Raw genomic sequence first — 16,797 nt, 5'->3', positions numbered from 1 at the left:
GAACAGGTGATCACTTAATTCCACCTGACTCCAACCAGCTTTCAGTCCCATGTTTTGAGAAGGGAACGTTTCAGTTGCAAAGTTCAGAATCTGGAACATAACAATAATTAGGAAAATGTTTAATACCAACCCACCCTCTTTATTAAGTCATTTCTTCAAGTATTTTAATTAGTGCAAAACACTGGTTTGCATTAGTACAGTTACTATGGGAATTCACAGTCCAAAAAAAAATCTTAAAAGATTTCCAAAGTCAAACAAAAAACTTTTTAATACTGTATTTTTAGCAAGAACATTTTTAACAAAGAATGTGTACTTTAACTTAATATGGTACAACAGAGAAACCATACTTAAAAGTTTCCATTATCTAACACTCTACTGCATATTCATTTTTCCATCTTAAAAGACCAAAAGCCAAGCTGAACTGAGCATTAAAAAAAAAAGCATCAATTATAATCCTCATATTACGTCAGCTATTAGGGTTTAGCTCACACTTTTGAATTGGTCATCTAATGAAAGGACAATTTTTACATCGTTCTTTTAAAAAATGTACACACATTTCTTTTTAAAACGTAATATATATCGAGTATCTGCTTCAGTAAACAAAGCTTAATTTATAAACACAATCGAAACAGCTCCATGTTGAACAGTTTCAGTGATAAACTGGACTTGTATGATGTACAGCCAGTGAGGACCATTGTGGCTTAAAATCATTGTGCCATTGCTATTCAGTAATAGCCACCTCCTAAGGAAAAAAAAAAGTTCTTTTTTGGGGCGGGGTGGAGAGGGGAAATAATTCATGTATGTGCTTAAAAATACTAAAACTCCTTTCTATCTCCGGGGACCTAAAAATGATCTGTTGTGACAGGCTTGGTTTGGTATGGTAAGCTTGTAAAAAGTCTCAGGATTTCTTAATACGGCAGTTTTCAATGCAGCAACAGTAAATTGCTTGAAATTGTCCTTCAAGTTTCATGCTACAAATCCTGTTCCTCACACAGTACTGAAGGCATCAAAGGTTGGAAGGGACATTTCTCAGGAACTATATAGTCTTCAAATAGTGGTCATCATACATTTTTCAGCAGTAGGTGGTTCCTTCAGTACATGATGGTCGGCTTGATGTATGTTCTGTTTTCTGGAGGAAACAGAAAAAAAGAAGAAAAAAGTCAATTGCACAGTTGAACATTTCATAATTAACTGACAATTAGGTGGTTTCTTCACTTGGTTGTGGATTTTTTTGTTCCTCAAATGACCAGATCTACAAGTGATATAAACTGAAGTGATATGAACTGAACTGTCCAGCACGTGGGCACATTTTGTGTAGGGAAAGGAGGCACTGGGTGACAACACCTGGTCAAGCCCGCAAGAAATGACAAACACCCAGCACCACTTGCCCTGGTGTTTGCCAGCAATGCCTCAGGACAGGTTATGAACACTCTGATTAAGATTTCCTTTCTTTAAGGCATTTTTTTTTCTCCCAAAGGCAGCCCGTGTTGGATTGCTGCCTCCCTGGGACAGACCCAGGGACAAGGCACCAGCTTTACCACACACCCTTGTCACTGCACAAAACCTGCCAGGGAACAGGGTGTTAAACCAAAACTGCATTGCTTTCAAAAAATGTAAATCAGGATCTGTTCTTGGAAAACTGTTCTTTCATTCAGAAACCACCACATTTTGCTTAAAATTCTATTTCTTTATTTAGAGAATGAAGCAGAAAAGCACTTCATAAAAATATTCCTAGTTATAGTACCTATCAACTGTGATTTTTCACATTAAGCAACTTTAAGCCCAGAGAAAAAATAAATATTGAAATGCCCACAGAAACTGAAGCTAACAAGAATCCATATTCCTGTTCATTATACAATGAATCATGAATCCACCCAGCTAAATCCGCAAGTACTGATCTGGAAGATGATAGCAAAATGATAATATGGAGCAGCATTTTGTATAATGTTGACATCTCTCCCATTACTGTTTTACATATGCCAATACTGAGCACTCCTAAGGAACGAACAAGTATTGACCTGCAAACTGACACTGATCCTTGGAGCAATCTCCAAGTTTGCCACATTTCAATTTCAAAATGCATTTCAGCTATAATATGAGTGATTTATCATTTAGCAGTAGCTGTCAAAGTAACCTCCTAGATAAAACAAAAACATCTGGAACCATAAACAGAGGAGAGCAGTAGCTGAATTTTAATCCAAATCCGACATGTTCACTTCATTAGGAACAGGAAACAGCTAATTAGTAATTGAATGTTTCATGGTTTTAAGGAGGCCCAGACTCTCCAAACCAACATGATTTAATATGTATTTTGGATGTAAGCACAAATAAAGATCACAAGAGCCAGGGACGTAACAACTCCAGAGGAACGTTTGGGAGCCTCCAAAGAAAGGACTAAAATTAGTTTCAGGCCATTGGCTGCTGAAAATGCTTGTCTTAAACCTAGTGGGGAATTGCTAAAGCCTGGGGGGGTGAGCAGAAATGCAAGGATTGAACACTGTGGGGTTTGTTTGTGTTTTTTTTTTCTTTTTCTCATGATCATTAGGAAGCTGCACATGGCTTCTTCCCAGTGGAGGCTGTTCTTTATATTCTTATTAAATTTTAAGTATTATTTTTTAAATTAAGGTAAGATGAAGACATTGAGGGTACTGTGGGCTGACTAAACTTTGGAACAGGTTTCCATATTTCCTTCCAATTCCCTTTATTTCTCAAGCAAAGTTCAGTGGAGGTATCTGGAATACCTTTAAGAGACAAAAGTAAATGCCACAGCTCAAACCCAGCGCAGCCACCCAGGAGACACCATTGATCAGTGAACAGAAAGTGCATAGTTAAATATCTCCTTTTTTATAACACCCTCAATTATTCTCCAGAAATTAAAATACTTTTTTGTTGCTGTGCAATAAACTGAATTTCATGGCATTAACCACGTCACACAGCAACCACCTCTGAGGAATTAACGTGCTGGGAGCAGCTGTGCCCCCACTTACACAGGGAAGACAATGTGATGTTGTCAAATTAATCTTTTCTGGAGAATATTCACCATCTCCTCAGTGCAGCTGACTGCAAGCTACAGACCATTTTATAGCACTTTACCGTATTATATAGCAAAGATTTGAATAAATCTGTGTGCCATAAATGTATTCTTTTATCAGGTTTATCCCTTAATCAAATATTCATTTATGTGGGCTTCATTCTATTAAAAAATGAAATTATACAAAGGTGAGCAAAAGCGTAGATTTACAGTAGTTTAAAGCCTAATCTCATTCTCTAGGGGTAATACTGACAATATAAAAACTGTATAAATGATATTCCCTAACACTAAATATGCTTATGAGCCCCCTGTGCATGTTACACTGCTTTACAGCCTACAGAGCAATGCATGACTGGCTTAATAAGCAAGACATTTAGAAAGGAGGTTTTTTCCCCTTCACAATGCGTAAGACAAGTAAAGATTTCCGAGTTTCTTGGTGAGCCAGAGTCTGTGTTAATAACTGGAATTTTCCCTCAGGATGGCGTTCTCTTGCCCGTGTTGTAGCCCAGGGAAGGTGCAGCTCCTGCACTCTTTTTAGGCACAGCATTACCATTTGTCTCTTTCTTTCAAGGTTTTAATGGGTGCAGAAAGGATGAATCCAAAGGCAATAATCATCATCTGCATATTTATTCACCAACTTTTTGCTTTCTTTTTTGAATTTTCTGAATCCTTTGTGAGGCTTTGTTTGTAAGAGCTCTGGTTTAAATTTGGAATTCAGCTTTATTTCCCTGAAACTACTTTAAAACAATATTTTCACATGTACCCTCCCAATGTGCCCTGGCAATGCTGGTGTGCAAATCCAGTCCAGGCAGAGAAGAAACTCCAGCTGCAGCTACACCTTGGGATTGCCAGGGATCTGAGAGACAGTGTGAACTGTGGAGAAACTCACTGGAGGAATGAAAATTTGGGATCTGCTACACAGTGAGAAAATAGATAATATGTTGTATCAATAATTGTACATTATCCATGTAATTCATAAGATACAACCCAGCACTACAGGCTGCAGAGAATATGAGCAGCAGGGATGAAATAATAAACTGGGAATCCTGCTCTGCCAGCTGAGCTGGAGGAGGAGCTGGGAGAGCAGCTGGAACAGGATCAGGTGGAGCTGAGAGCTGGCTGTGTGGCCAGAGCAGGGGCAGGGGAGGCGAGGGCAGCCCTGCGCCAGGCTGGGCCCTCTCGGAGCCTCTGCACAGCTCCTGCTCCAGGGCTCGGATCTAGGAATCCTACAGGATACCCCACAAGTGTCCAACTGCACAGGAGCTGAGCTCTCCACCCTTCCCAGACCGGGTAAACACCAGCTCAGTTAGATCAGAGCCAAGCCCAGCTTTGGATGAAGCAACACATGGGAAATGCAATGCTGTAACAATAAATTAACTTGCAAAGCTGGGGCTAATTAGTTTGAACCAGTGTCTTTGTACAAAGGAAAAATCAGACAAAATCAGTCTGCTTCTACTGTGGATCACACCCCTGAGAAAAACCCTCCTTCCCTAAAGCCCTTGGGACACAGGAGTACTGCAGGCATGGAAGGCCCCTGATCATGGGTAACGACCAGAGCAATTACCAAAACACAGCAAAGGATCCCTTTGCTGCCATGAAGAAAAGATGGACCTGGGCTGACCGTCAATTCAGCTGAATGACAAGCAAAAATGACTTCTTTGCCTGCTTATTAGTCGTCCAGCAAAACCTCTCTGATCTGCAAATATCCTTCAAACTGAGCAGTGAAAGAGCAGGGCATGGTTCTCTCTAGACCTAGGAAGAACAGGGTCAATAAATGCTGGTTCTGTGAGCAGCAACCAGCAAAGGTTGGTTTGTTTTAATCCCTCACACTTCCCTGCGGCATCTCTCCACCCCTGCAGAGGTGCCCTCTCTGATGTCTCAAGCTGGCTGAGCCCCTGGGGATGCCTTGAGATTGGTACCAAAACCTGTCCTTCCCTCAGGACCGTGGTGCCTGACCCTCCAGGGCTGCTCACTCACAGAGCTGCTGGGTTAAGAGTTTCTTCCCCACTTTGGCTGCTGAGTCAACCTTGTCAAGTATTTCCTCATCCATGTTAACAGAGCTAAAGAAACTTGTACTAAACCCAGGATTTCAATTCAGTCACTGTAAGGCCCCGTTCCTGGTGAGCAGCTGATGGGGCAGCTCTCAGCTGCACGTGGCCAGTGTGGGCACGGAGTCGCATCTGGGAACTGCTGGGAGCTTTAGAAGAGCTTTTCTAGAGACTCTGCAATGACACAGCATGAGCTAACTACCAGGGGTTTAATAATTCACAGCCTCCAGAGGAGGACATGCACGAAGGAGAGAACAAAGCTCGGGCAGGAGGAAGAAAACAGGCCTAAGACACAGATATAGCAGGTTTGATTTGAAAACTCACTGGTTAGGTCAGACTATTAATAAACTAAAGCCCAGTTTTCTAAATGATCAAACCCAAAATACATTCCAAACTTCAACAGTCCTTCATCTTTGACAAACAGATAAATATAAAATGTTATTCATGGTAACTTGAGAGTCTTTGTGCCAAATCTCTGCCAGGTTATGTCACAAACAAAAGCAGCAGCAGCAGCCCTGGGTGACCCTCTTGTTGCAGGCACAGTGAAGCACATTGGCCTGCCTGCCTATGCTGCTGCCTCCTTCCTGAAACTCAGAGTATTTTATTTTTTCGTAAATTGTTGTTATCAAGTATTACTGTAACACCTACTTTTTAAGATTTTAAGCTAACATTGCTTTGCTGATTGTTCCAATATCCCCTAACAATGAAATATTGTAATACAAAAGTTAACTAAGGTATAAACATGCGAAAGGAGAAGTCTCCCTGCGATCATAAAATGATGTTATTTTCTGTTCAGCAGTTCATGTTACTGCTGTTCATGCTAATTAATTAAAGGAGATGTTGCTGTAATGTGCAAACAGGGAATCTGAGAAACTGAGAGGGCTTTTAGGTCTCGGAGTGAAGTTAAGTCAATCTGGGCGCGGGCAATCAAATGTAATGAAATCACTTGTCAGTGCTAAGCTTGCAAAAACTGTGAAGTTTGACTAGGGAGTAAAAGGATTATAATTAGATTTCCAATAGGATAATAACTAAATGGCAGAAAGCAGTAAAGAGAAAATATTACTTTGTTAGCTAATGGTGCTGCTGTTCGGTTTTAGTTTTTATCAGCACACTTGTAGTTGTGCTAATTTAATTTGCTTTTATCAGCAAAAATGCACTACTCGAATGGTACTTGAATGTCATTTGCAAAAATCATTGATCTGAAGGTGCACTTAATGACACCCAGTATGTTTATTTTATGTGGAAGGGAGATTGGCTGATAAAATGGTTGATGCACTGTGGTGCTGGCCCAGGAGTGAGCAGTGCAAGGAGGAGCAGGAGGGTGTCTGTGTGCTCATCCCCTACTCTGCTCCACTGCAGCTACCACTGACTGACATCTTCTGCCAGCTATAAACCTACCAGCTCCAGCTCTGAATTAGATCTGGGATATGGAGGATGGAGGCTTTAGACTGTAAAGTTCAAAAAAGTTGTAAGTCTTGTCTGCATGAAATTTCTGTTCAATTAATACACAAAGCAGAGGGAAAATGAGTCAACTAAATGGAAAAGATTTATAATGCAGATCAGAAACGCAGTACATGAACAGCTTGTGTTAATAAAATCATTTTAAGAAATGAGCATAAAATATGATATGACTTCATCACTGTGAAAGGTGGCTGTGCAGTAGTTCTGTAATTTTCCTTTAAACCGTCTTAAGGAGATACTGGCAGTGGAACTAATTGAATTTCAAAGGAAAAGCACTGTGTGAATGATAGATTTCTGTCCAGCAGAGCTATTGACAACAGAAAAAGAAAGCTCTGCATTGATGCTAAAGCTTTTTTTCTGAGCAATAGAAAGAGATTTTGGAAGCTTGGAAACAGCTTTGTATTAGGGACATGTGTTTTGCCCCTTCCTCCTCCCAGGGCCCGAAAAACAAAGGCAGCAAATGACAGGGGCAGTGAGGGAGTGTGCTCCAATTGTTAGAGCTGCAGCAGCAATAGGAGCTGTCAGGAACACGAATGGTAATCAAAGGGAAAGAGAATAAAAAGTTATTACAGTATCAGCATAAATAAAAATGAAAGAGACGGTGCTACAGAACAGGAACACTTTGAAATCTAAACAAGCTCCATGGAGAGCTCTCCAGAAAGCTTTTTATCAGCTGAGAGTGTTTAGTGACCTCACTTTAGCTCAGCTCCTCACATCTCCCTACAAGCAGGATTACCAGGCCAGGGAGGTCAGAGCCAGAGGGGCAGAAAGGGAAGGGAATGGTTTTGCCATGGAGGAACAGGGACAGGGCTGCAGCTCCTGCTGCTCAGGCCATGTCCTGTTCTCTCCAAGCCCAGGGCCACTGAACACAGGGAATATCCAGCTCTCCCTGGGGCCACGCTTTTGACCCGAACAAAAACTTCCTGAGCCAAAACGTCTCTCAACTGAAGGGATGATGTAGTTGGGATCAGATTAAAAGAAGAAAAAACCCAAGAAAACGCAACCTGAAATAAAAATGGTAAAATTTTAAGGTTTTACTGCGTATTAATAAATTACAGGTAACGTAAGAAAGTTCTCTTGACTCCTTCCAGGAGTAAGCAGTTGTTGAAATGGCTGTGCATCACTTTCCTCACAGTATTTCTAATAATTTTTGATGTAAAGACACATTTCAGCCAAGTGTAATGGTTTTTCTTCAACTGAAAACTGAAATTTCCTTTCTTTTCTTTACTAGAGTCTGCCCAGATGCACCTCTGACTCGCAGAGTTGTTTGGAAGAGCACTGAACACTCCTCTCAGCAGATACCATGAACAGATCACAAATGTTAGGAACATTTCACTTGTTGAATTTAAATACATGTGTCCCAAGTGCTCATGCAATATTTTGACTATTTCTGGCAGCAGCGATTTTCCAATTGCAATATTTAGAGCACAGCTCTAATCAGATGTGCACATATATACACACACACATATGTCAGATGTATCTATCTGCATTACAATAAAGCTGTGATTCTCCTGCTCTGTAATACAGAGTATATGAACCTAAAATCACAAGAAGAGACAGCAGTAGAAATATTTGAAAGCTTTCCTGTAAGGATGACAGATGGACAACAGATGCATACCAGAGGTATGCAAGTCAAACCTTCCCCAGCTGAAGAGAAACGCTCAAGTGAGGTTTGTGTCTCTAAGTGCACTGCAGCCCTTCTCCTGTCTGCACAAACTGCCTTTAGTTACCTCAGCACAGGGGATTTTTGCACATTACCATTACATGACGCAATAGAAAGGGTGGAATTGCCCTAAGAAGCAGCAATTCTATGGAAGAGGCAGCTGTCTCCAGGCTGCCAGAGCAGCCAGCACAGAACTGAAGGGTCTGGAATGAACATGGCACAGGACTGAAGGGAGAAAAACTCTACAAGGTGGACTTTCACCAAAATCAGAGAATTTCAATGTTCAAATTGTTCAGACCAAATTTTATCACAGGTGACTGTGGAGTTTCTGTGTGCCTCGAAGAGGCTTCCAAGGGGCATGGGAATATCCCTTGGGGCTCCCTGCCTCGGCTCCCCCAAAGAAGGATTTCACAACTCCTCATGTCTCAGACCTGCAGCCAGAACTCACTCACTGCTCTTTGGGAAGCACTCCAACCATACCTGGAGGTGCTGCACTCACACACAGCCACTGAACAGTGAGGGAAAAGCAGCACCAGATAGATGTCCATAATGTGAACATGGCTTTTCTTTTTCACTTATAGTTCATGTATTTTTTGAAAACACCTGCGATCTTAACAGGTAGGTAAGGACCAGAGGTAAAATATTTCACAAAGGTAAATCATATGTAAAATCCCTTTTGAACTAAGGGTGTTATCCTGGTAGATAAATATCAGTTTTAATACAAGTATCGCCTCTAAATATCACCTCAGATAAATACCACATCTACTTAAAGTTAATTTCTGATCTTGTAAAGTACGGTTCTTACAAAGGTTTTCTACATCAAACAGCAAAACCAACTGAAGTTCTGTAATCCACATTTATCTTAAAGCAGGAAAACAGATAAAAAAATGACTCTGCATTTCACTTATTTTTAATGACAAGCACACAGGTGAGAAGCTGTGGTACATACTGCACCTTGCATTGCTGCACTGTCATGTTGGGTTCCGTTGTGTTCTATTTCCATGTCTGGGATTCCAGCATCTGAAAGATGGGAGACTGAAGATTAATGCATTCCCCTTTGCCCCTCTCTCAGGCATCTTTAGAAAAATATTTATAGCAAACTAGGGTGCTCTCCAAGTTAACATTGGTCTTGCATAAAACATTTGGTCCTCATAGAATTTTCAGTAGTAAATTGTTTCCAAAATGTGCAAACATTACTGGTCTCACAGTGAATTATTTTTAACGTGCTTCACATTTGTCTGACGATCAGATAATAACCAACACGTGGTAATAATATGTCTACAAAATCCTCTTGGAAAATGAGGGCATGTGACACATGAAAAATAAAAGTCAAAATTAAACTGCGATAATATTAAACTACATTGACTCTTGTATATAGCCAAATACCTCCAAATTACAGAGTTGAAGAATACAGCCAGGGCCAGGCAACAGTTTTGGGGTGTGTGTATCAGTTTGTGTGAGTGCATGTTACAGATAAGAACTGTGCAAATTGCATTTCAAACCTCAGCTCGGGATGTGTGAGCATGTGTTACCACCCAAACCAAAATTACAGCTGTCATATTATGTGAAATATTTCCAGATCTCTGAGAAGAGCTTTCCAAAGAGGACTGTGCTCTTTTTTTTTTTTTCAAGTTGAGAAGGAGTCTCATGACACTCACTATGGACCTATTTAATTTCAGGTTGGTGATACCTCTGTCTGCACAGTCCTTGGGGTGGGGGCGGGGGCTCCAACACCCCAGGGTGTTACGATAACAGATGCCATGATCCACCTTGTGCCAACAAGGATTAGCATGAAGGGGATGTGATTTGAATCCATGGCACCTCAAATCCTGAAGAAACATCTGCTTCCCTTATCATACAGCACTTAGGAATTGCAGGAAGGAAAAACCCACACCTGAAAGAGAGCTGTGTGCGCAGTTTGGGAGTTTTTCTGTGCAATATGCCTGTTCTGGACTTTCTCAAATAGAGAATAATTGCACTGTTGCTTTCACAGATCCCTTCAGCTGGAGTGTCAGGATCTGTCACAGAGGTGATGCTTTGCTGGTGACCCTGCAGTAACGGAGCTCTGTGTGAAAGCAGGGCAACCCTGCAAAGTACAGTCCTTACAGGAGAGCAATAGCTCAGCAATAAATGTGTAAATGAAATATATGTCGTGTGTGCATATACAGCTCTATAAATGTATATATGATCCAAAAAAAGCAGTATTTTCACAGATACAACTTTTTACTTATAAAATTACAAGTGACTGCTATTCTGCAGGGTTTTCCTTACTCAGATTCCTGTTCTGAAGGCAAGTGCAGGGCACTGACCTATCAATCTGAAAAGGTTCTTTCTTTTCAAACCCTTCAGAGTACATGTTGTATATACCAAAAATGACAAAGTCATCTGTAACTAGTAACAGCATCTGTTAAATGAGACAGACTGTCAGAGTTAAATTAAAAATACTCAGAATAGCCCTTCACATTTTGTTGTCATAAAATTGTACCTGCAATTAAATTGTGGATTAAGATGCTAATGAGCTACCTGATTTGCATGCGCAATCAGATTAGCATGTAAATATCAGCTTCTTGCAGGCACTAACATATATATGACTACCTGAGTGTGCCTGCAAATCAAACTGCTGCAGCCAGGCCCACACTAGCAGATGTAAAGGTGTGTTAATCACACTGTTGGCACGCTGGTATCCCTGAATTTGTGGCTTCCAGAACTGCTGGGTGCTCCTGGCTGGTGTGTGAGCAGCAGGTGCTTCCCTGCAGTGGCAGCACCCAGGAGAGTGACCTTACAGCACATCAGGATTTTAGGTTTTTTCTGACATTCATCTCAAGGTGCTGGTTCTGTCCATGGGATCCAGTCTGGGCATTTGTCTCATCCAGTGGACGTGGTGGAGAAGGTTTTTGCTGGCTCTGGCCACCCACTCTCCCCTGGTCACTGTCCCCCATCATGGTGCGACTGCGGCTGCAAATCCACATCTGAATCCCCCCTGGCCACTGCCAGTGCTCCAGGGACGCCAGCCAGTCCCTGCTTCCAGGGTTCTGCAGGGCTATAAACCAGCAGATGAGAGGATGCTTCTGAAAGATGCTGCTCTCATCCTCACAGGGTTTATATCCCTTGGGTGCCCTGATAAATCACGGCTCACAGTCCCGCAGAGCACTGTGGTGGCAGCTCACACACACAGCCTTGCCCTGGCTTTAGGGAACAGTCTGGGCAGCTCTCACAGCTGAGAACTCCACACAAGCCAAATTCATTATTTTTGCTCAGCAGTCAGGCAGTTTTTGCACTCTGCAGTCTCTAGCAGTGCCCAAAGCAGGCAGCACAAAGTAACACACCACAGGACACCAGAATGCAGCAGAGACTGAGCGTCACTCTGACTCCTGAGCCTCTGCAGAGACTTCAGGTACGGATGCACAGACTAAACCTGAGCTGCAGAACCTGAAATTAATCAAATCTCAACTAGGTTCAGTCTTGAAGATTCAAACCAAAGCTCTAAACTTTGGTCAGAACCATCTTAAGCACAAAAGGCAAATTCTCCCAGTAGCCAGAACTTAATCACTGTTTAGGAGATGAACTGATTTGCTTTTGTTTCACAAGAGTATTTGGGAAATGCTCAAAACCCAGTCAGCTCTGAAAGCTGATACATATTTAACAAACTTAATAGGTCCTGAGGCTGAGCAAACTTCAGCCAAACGGCTTTTAACATGAAGCTCAGCAGTTCTAAAAATGAATCTGCTGGGAGAGAAGAGTTCAGAGAACCTTATAGGAACCAAATTTCACATTGTCTTAGCTGGCACTGTAACAGATTTCTCTGTAATATATTCAGCATTTCTTGTCATCTCTGTGTAAGCTGCTCTGTCTGTTTCTCTAGTTGCAGACTTCTTTATTTTTTTAATTCACGACCCAGAGCACATGGCCTGAAATAGATTTTTCATTATTTCAGGAAAGAATTGTGGGGGTTTATTCTGAAATTTGCTCTGTGCATCATCTGATTTTTTTTTTTCCTCACTCAATCAACATCATTTTAAGCTGACTGTGAAAGGCCGACTAAGACATTACCATTTAACATCCTGAGACCGTCACCTGATGTGGCCTGTTTAAGCGCCTGTTCCACTTGTTCTCTTCTCTTGGATTCAAATTCCAAAGCTTCCTGCAATTTTCTCTTTGCCTTCTTCTCTTTCTTCAAGCGTTTCTGAATTGTGGCTGAAATGTAAATACAATGTAAGAATGGCTGTTAGGGCACAATTAATAGATGATGGAGGCAGTAAAAAATTAGTTTATTTTTGATATTCAAAGGTGCAGTTCTAGCTTGAGACCCCTGTTAACAATAAAGATGTGCATGTGGTGATGACCTGAAAGCCAAACAATTCAGAGGATGCTGCTTATTGGTGAAATTCTCTTTCAAGTCAGGAGCAATCAAATCTGTGAATGATCTGAGGTTTTTGGTGACTTAACTGGGACTCAGGAGGGGCACAGCGGGCTGTCCTACAGGGAGCTGAAGTTTTGTTTTACAGAAATATACAGTCCCACCACATTTGGGTGATGCAACATTTCTGGACACCCACTGCAATTCAACAGCTGCAAATAGTATTTACTGACCCTTCACAACTCGACTGAGAAGTGCCCTTTGGTGGCCCTGAGCGAGATCTGGCACTCCAGACAGTTCCACACACCCAATTTCTATTCGAAAAGCACAGGAAGACAGGACTTGGCACCTACACTTTTGGTCTTATCTCGTTTTATCTTCCTGATTTCACGGATGTAATCTAGAAGTAGCTTTTGGCACATGAAGTGCTGTTCCTTTCCTTCAGATGAAGATCTGAATTTTAAAAAGAATACTGCCTCCTTCGGAACGGCACAGCGAGAAATTCAGATTTACCAATTTAATTGCCTATTACTATCAAAAGCTTCTAACCAGTCATGGTTTTGTCTCAGAATGACCCATTTGGGGTGTGCTACTGTACCTCACTCTCCTGATGCTAAAAAATATATAGGGTTATCTGCTTCAGATCTTGCACTTGGGCAGACAATTTCTCACAGCTCTATTTTGTTGGGCTGAAGTTCTTCACAAGAGAAACTGAGCAGCACTGAAGCTGCAGAAATGTGGGCTAGAGAAGTAATGACAAAAATCACCTAAATACCCAGATTACAGCCATATCTTTCTCACAGTAAGACAGATTCTTAATGCTTGGAGGGTAACAGCAAAAACAAAAAGAAATTAAAGCTGTCAAATGAAGAAATCGGGCTGGGAATACCTGGGCACAGTGGTGCTAGTACACCTGTAAGCCATGGAACTGCACCAGCTTCCCTCCTCAGAACCTGCCAAAGCTCTCTGAGGCCAGTTGCCCTCCAGGTAATAATCCTTCAGCCACTGTTCTGCTTACAGAAATGTGTGCTTCGTTCTGGTTTTGTGAAATTTACATCTTTCATTACCAGTGCTGCTCCACTGCTGCACTACACTGGAGTATGGATGTCAGCTAACCCTGAGTCCTCGACAGCTCCAGCTGGAAATGCCAAAGGGTTACACATTTAATAGATACCTAAACTCCATTTTCATTCACTCACCTCTGCTTTGCAGCTCAGCTGTGAGTTGCCTTTCCAAGCTCTCTCGTAGTTCTCGCTCTCTACAAAGCTCCATCTTTAGCTCTTTCTTTTCCTGCTGTATCTGCTTTTCCTGGACTCTTGCATTGTCCACAGCCACTTTCAGCAAGCCCTAAAACACACATAAATGCAAGACCTGAAAACACCATTCTCTTTCAGAAGTGGCAAAATTCATCCATTTGTTTCTTTTACACCCTCTAGGAAAACAGAAAGATTAGAAGCAGGAACCTACAGACCTGGAGCTCAACTGGGCATTGGAAGTAGCCAATGGTGTAGGAAAATGAGGAATTTTGTGGCATGGAATGATTCAGGACAGCTTTGGCTAATTCATCCTGCTGCTGTGGTTTGTTACACACACAGTGCCATGTCTCTGCTGACCTCAGGAACTGCAGAGAGAAACACTGCAGCAATAATGAGAATGGTGCATTTCAATACGACCATTACTGCCAATTATTAAGTCAAATACACAATGTATGAAACCCTTCCAGGACTGCTGAGACTAGAGAGAGAAGAAACCTAAGCATGACATTAAATAAAAGAGATGAGAAACTGCAGATACATAATAGTTTCTGAAACTTTTTTAAGAGTGAAAAAGAAACATGTTATCTATCATGACATAACCTGGCCCTGTAGAGAAGAATTTACCTGAATGTTGGTTAATAGTGTTTCTACTGATGAAAGACCATCAGCAAAAAGAAATGGCGCCGGAAATCCAGGAGGCAAGGCCTGTCCAGCCAGTTGGACTTTATCTAAGGTTGGTTTCATTATTGGAATGGCAATTTGGACCTCTTCTGTAAAGATAGGTTTAAAAGCGACATCAGAAAGCACTGGAAATATAGGTGACTGTAATTTCTAGAAACTAGCATTTTGTTTATCTGGAAGTCAAAATACAAGTGAGTTAGTAAAATCAACATTGTTTCAGTCTTTGGGCAGCTGGGACTGTTGCCAAGGTAAGTTTGCAAAATAGTACAGAACAATAATCAATACACTGAGACTATAACACAGCTGTAATGGAGTACAGACTATTATACTTCAAATTCTACAGAATTATACTACAGAATTATAACAGTATTACGCAGTTCATTAAACCTGAATGACCTGTCTTCACTCTATCATGTTTGCCATTCTGTGATGTGCGTTTTTTGTTGCTATAACCTTGGCAAAATTCTAATCAAGGAATGTATCCCATCTCTTTACTCCTTTACCTTTCCCCTTCCCGTGCTCAGCAGTAAATAATCTCCACTGAGCCACCCATCCCCTCCCGGCTCTGCCAGCACTGCACGGAACTGGAGCATCCCCTCCAGAGAGCAAACTGGGGCCTGGCAGCTGCCCCTTCACTCCTTCTTTCAAATACATTGTGTGGTTATAGATCAAGCTGTGCACGGACAGCAGAAATGTGTACCCAGAAAGGAACAATGTTAGTAACTGGTTTTTTCAAGAATCCCTTCAATTTGGTGAGGAATCAGTACTATCACCAATGAACTCCCATTTTTGAATAGAATAATTTAAGCAGATTTTAGGACAGTAGATGTATTCCTTCTCTCAGATCCCTGTGAGTACTTCTTCCCACGTATTCATTTTAATTGCTGAAAACTACACAATTAAAATCTAGCTGTCTCTAAAGCCAAATTCGGTACATTTCTTTTACTCTGAAATGCTAAAAAAATACTCCTGTGCAGTATTTCATGAAAATCCAGTCTATACATATATATCTCATGATCCTGCACTTGCAGAAATCATGATGAGTATCTCCTTTTTAGTGAAGCCTGTGATCCCTGCCTTGGCCATGAGCTCCTGATGCCAGTGCTCGCTCAGGGAAGCTGCACAGCCAGCCCCCAGAGTTTCATCTGTCAAGTGCCTTGGTCATATTAAAGCCTGGATTCACAATTAGACCACACCATATTCCAAAGGTCTCCTTCACCCACTCCTGTTTTTGAGGAATAAACAACTTAAAAATAATCTGACAACTAATTAACCCAGGGTAGCTCCACAGCAGCACTATTTTCTGGTGTAACACACTCCAGAAGCCTCCATCGAGCTGCACTTCTTGCCATGTGTCTGAAACATCCACCTAACAACAAACCAGGAGCATTAGCAGCTTTCAAGTATTCTTTGAAATCTCTGGTTTGGGAGTATTTTGTCTTTGCTCTGTGAGTTCATTAAATGGAGCATCCTCCTAATGATTTTTCAGGACTAATAACAAAAGCCAGTAACCTCTACACGTCCTCAGAGCCAGCATCTTAGATGGAATTTAAGTGATCCATTTAAAAAATCCCAGCTCGGGTAACAAACTCAGACCACGAAGTTTGTGCTGATTCAGACACACCATTTCTCATATTTAAATATATCAGTGGCAGAGTTTTTAAAATAACCTGATTAGTTGTCACACATGATGCTGCACAGAAATAACAGCTAAGCCAGAGAGTCACAAAAGACTAAACAGAAGTGGCATTTGAAGAAGAAAGCAATACATGAAGTATGCATAACAAAACTGGAGCTGCTCTAACACCTCTAGAAATCTCTGCTATTTGGAGATGAAAGTAATAACATTAAATTGGCCGAAAGGAAAATTACTATTGACTGTGAAGACAGGTTGCATGGTCTATGGTTTGTAATGCTACTGTACAGCAGATTGAAGTTTCAAAATAGTATTACTCTTCTTTAAAGAGATAGACACAGCTAAATTAGGTGCTGCTTGCTGCAGTGAGGATCAAATGCAAAAAGAATCGTATTTCATCAGACCTAGTCAACACCAGGAAAATAAATAGAAATATAAGAGGTATGCAGGCAATGATTCATTTTGATAATCTGGCCCAAGAGAGACACATAGAGACAGCACACAGATCTAAGCTTCTACCAAAAGACAAATAGGACACAGAGGGTGGGAATTGGGATGACAGTGTAGCAGAGGTCACATCGATTTTCAGCAGCAGTTTTCACACAGATGAGATAACCCTGGACTCTATTTGGCCCATTGTTCATATCCTACCTGTCCCAGAAGC

The 16,797-nt window shown here is 41.4% G+C and overlaps 1 protein-coding gene across 4 annotated transcripts in view; it reads right to left on the bottom strand.

Annotated features, from left to right (window-relative positions):
- Nucleotides 1-250: 250 nt before the first annotated feature.
- DACH2 (dachshund family transcription factor 2) overlaps nucleotides 251-16,797 on the bottom strand; it is a 249,477-nt gene continuing 232,930 nt past the window's right edge. For 3 of the 4 annotated variants that reach the window (XM_042029274.1, XM_042029276.1, XM_042029277.1), the window contains exons 8-12: nucleotides 14,441-14,586; nucleotides 13,760-13,907; nucleotides 12,254-12,397; nucleotides 9,158-9,223; nucleotides 251-1,129 (exon numbers count right to left, since the gene is read on the bottom strand). In XM_042029274.1, the coding sequence (XP_041885208.1) occupies nucleotides 1,092-1,129; nucleotides 9,158-9,223; nucleotides 12,254-12,397; nucleotides 13,760-13,907; nucleotides 14,441-14,586 (542 nt within the window). In that variant the 3' untranslated portion in view covers nucleotides 251-1,091. The remainder of the gene's footprint in view (nucleotides 1,130-9,157; nucleotides 9,224-12,253; nucleotides 12,398-13,759; nucleotides 13,908-14,440; nucleotides 14,587-16,797) is intronic. The other variant, XM_042029275.1, reaches the window with a different exon arrangement.

Source organism: Corvus kubaryi, unplaced genomic scaffold, assembly GCF_017639235.1.
Source record: "Corvus kubaryi isolate FWS band 111438036 unplaced genomic scaffold, C.kubaryi_AGA036_p1.0 37322, whole genome shotgun sequence".
Classification (NCBI taxonomy): Eukaryota; Metazoa; Chordata; class Aves; order Passeriformes; family Corvidae; genus Corvus; species Corvus kubaryi.
This window is presented reverse-complemented; position numbering and strand designations above follow the sequence as displayed.